Source organism: Geospiza fortis, unplaced genomic scaffold (genome assembly GCF_000277835.1).
Source record: "Geospiza fortis unplaced genomic scaffold, GeoFor_1.0 scaffold183, whole genome shotgun sequence".
NCBI classification, from domain to species: domain Eukaryota; kingdom Metazoa; phylum Chordata; class Aves; order Passeriformes; family Thraupidae; genus Geospiza; species Geospiza fortis.
The window spans coordinates 809,576-812,436 of NW_005054447.1; the positions used below are offsets into that span (position 1 = coordinate 809,576).

At 63.4% G+C, this 2,861-nt stretch overlaps 1 protein-coding gene across 1 annotated transcript in view; it reads left to right on the top strand.

Annotated features, from left to right (window-relative positions):
* PCSK7 (proprotein convertase subtilisin/kexin type 7) overlaps nt 1-2,499 on the top strand; it is an 11,814-nt gene extending 9,315 nt beyond the window's left edge. Inside the window, exons 11-15 of the mRNA XM_005427526.3 lie at nt 210-366; nt 455-549; nt 671-764; nt 1,030-1,147; nt 1,293-2,499. Of these exons, the coding sequence (XP_005427583.1) occupies nt 210-366; nt 455-549; nt 671-764; nt 1,030-1,147; nt 1,293-1,697 (869 nt within the window). The 3' untranslated portion in view covers nt 1,698-2,499. The remainder of the gene's footprint in view (nt 1-209; nt 367-454; nt 550-670; nt 765-1,029; nt 1,148-1,292) is intronic.
* The last annotated feature ends 362 nt before the right edge of the window (nt 2,500-2,861 follow it).

Genomic DNA, 2,861 nt, shown 5'->3' on the forward strand with positions numbered 1-2,861 from the left:
GCTTTCCGGGGGGTGGGAGCGGCTGGAGATGGGCTGGTCCAGCCTGGACACCTGGCTTCTGCTGCCTGCCCCACACAGGGCAGTGGGGAAGAGGCAGAGACTGCGTGTGTGTCCTGTGAAGTGGCACCACAGCCCAGCAGGGCTGCCTGGCAGTGGGGACTCCATCCCAACGCCACCGGCCTTGACCAACCCCCCCTTCCCTTTCCCAGTGACCCCTGCCGACCTGCAGCTGTCCGGCATGAGGACCCTGGAGCACGTGGCTGTCACTGTCACCATAACCCACCCTCGCCGTGGCAACCTGGAGATCCGGCTGCTGTGCCCCAGCGGGATGATGTCCCTGATCGGCACCACGCGCAGCATGGACTCGTGAGCACCGAGGGCACAGGGCTGGGGCCGGGTCCTGCCTGCTGCCTCTGTGACCCCTCACGGGTTGTTTCCCCTCCCCTCTTGGCAGGGACCCCAATGGCTTCTCCGACTGGACCTTCTCCACGGTGCGCTGCTGGGGCGAGCAGGCGCAGGGCACCTACAGGCTGCTCATCAGGGACATCGGTGAGTGCTGCCCTCAGGGCACCCTCAGGAGTGCTGGCAGCTCCGTGCCACGTCCCAGGGAGCTGCCAGCTCCTGTGGTTGGCTCAGAGTTCCCCACTGGAGCAGCCTGCTTCCTCCCCAGGGGATGACAGCCTGAGGCCTGGCACCTTGAGGCAGTGGCAGCTGACCCTGTACGGCTCCTCCTGGTCCCCAGCAGAGATGCAGGAACGGCAGAGGTAAGGCACCACGTCCCCACAGAGGTAGAACACCCCGTCCCCAGCGTGGAGGGAGCCAGCAGAGGGAGGCTGGGGGGTTCATCCCTGCCTCCCTATGAGCAGTGGCTGGGTTGGAGCCCAGTTGCTGTTGAGGCTGGGGCTGCCCTCACACCTCACAGGGCTGCAGAACACAGCTCTGTGTGCTGAAGGAGACACTGCAGACCCTTTGTGGGTGTTTTGGAGCCCCCCTACCCATGGGAGCCTCACGGGGTGTCTCCGTCCCCAGGCTGCTGGAGGAAGCCATGAGTGGGCAGTACCTGAGCAGTGACTTCTCCCTGCCCTGTCCCCCAGGGCTGGACATCCCCGAGGAGCAGCGTTACACCATCACAGCCAACACCCTCAAGGTGAGCCTGCCTGCAGGCTGGGAGCCCTGTGTGCCCCAGGATGGGCTGGAAGAGCAGGACCCTGCTCTGTGCCCTCTCTGCTGGGCAGTGGGCAGGGCCCTGAGGGGTTTGAGAGCTGTGTTTTTCAAGGGGTTTCCCTCTGCAGACCCTCCTGCTCTTGGGATGCTTTGCCGTGTTCTGGACATTTTACTACATGCTGGAGGTTTGCCTGACGAGGAACGAGGTGGGGCTGGACCTGGCCTGCTCCAGCTCCAGCAGCTGCAGGTGGTACCAGCAGGGCAGGAAGCACCGAGCCCTGGAGAGCGACCTGGAGATGGAGTCGGTGCCTCTGTACCGGGAGAAGGACGTGGAGGAGGCCGAGATGGAGTGTGAGCACCTGGAGCCTGCCCAGGATGGGCAGGAGGGGTCCTGGAGCCCCACACACCCCAAACTTTCCAGCAATGGCAGAGCTGGGAGCTCCCACGAGGCAGCCCCCACTGGAACGGGGTTCCTGGGCCAGGAGGCATCGACTGAACTCCTCGGGGAGGACAGGGAGCGCCAGCCCTGCTGACTGGGGCTGGGCTGGGCTCCCTCCCTTGGTACGACCTGCCTGGGCTCGGGCAGCACAGACTCATTCCTGAGCCTCCACGGACCATTGCCACTGTGTCCTGCGGGAGGTGGTGTTGGAGGGGCTTGGGAACAAGGAGAGAGGGCTGGTACTGGAAAAGGAGCTTCCCTTCCCTCCTCCTGGAAAACAAAGCAAGCCTTAAACCCTTTCCTGGTGGAGCCTGCCCTGCTGGGCGCTCAGGGCGCCGTTGTGAGTGGAGTGCCATTCCCACCGAGCCCCTTGTTGCCGCTGCAGCACGGCCAAGACGTGGCCCTGTGTCCCTGATTTCTGCAGAGCCAGCCTGGAAAATGCAGCAGGGCCCCAGCAGCCGCCTCTGCAGGCAGGGACCCCGCAGCGCTGGCATTTCCCCGGGCTGGCAGCCGGCCCCTGCCCACCAGTTATCCCAGTTTAGAAGCAGGGAGCTATTTCACTCATCTCCAGCCAGCGCTTCTGCCTGCCCCCGTGCTCCAGTGCTGCCGATTCCTCCTCTCCTGTGGGCACAGAGCAGCTGTGGGGTGGGGGAGGCAGGAGCCAGCCTGTTTGGGGGCAGGATGGGGCTGTCCCTGTGTCACTCTGGTGGCAGGTAGGCCTGGCTTGGGCTGGGGAGGGGAGGCTGAGTTGCTCTGGCAGTGGCTCATCTGAGCAGCGTTGGCTTCTTCACATGTCTTTGGGTTCGGTGGTTTATTTTTTTAAAGCTGGGGTTTGTTTTTTAATCAGCAAAGCCCTTTTGTGTAGCTTTCCAAATAAAGCCTGAAAAACCCTCCTCTCCCCCCCCCCACCATCCTTCATTCTTCTGCCCTCCCAGAGCTTCCTCACTGTGGAAAAATGTGTCACACAGCAGCTCCCAGGGGCTGGGGGGGAACCCAGGGCTGGGGTGCTGCATCTGGGGGGCTGTGAGCCCGCTGTGCCCCGGGTGAAAGGGGCTGCTCCAGGCAGGGGGAGGCAAGGGCTGGGCCAGAGCCCTGGCAGGAACAGGACAAAAGTGGCTGTCATGGTTCAGTGGGAAGAGGGCAGAGTTTTCCGAGGCAGGCAGGGAAAATCCAAGCTTTTCCCAGCTTTGGAGGTGGCAGAAGGAGCAGCTCCCTTTTAGGGACAAGGACTTTGTCTCTCCAGGCGCCAACGGCCAGC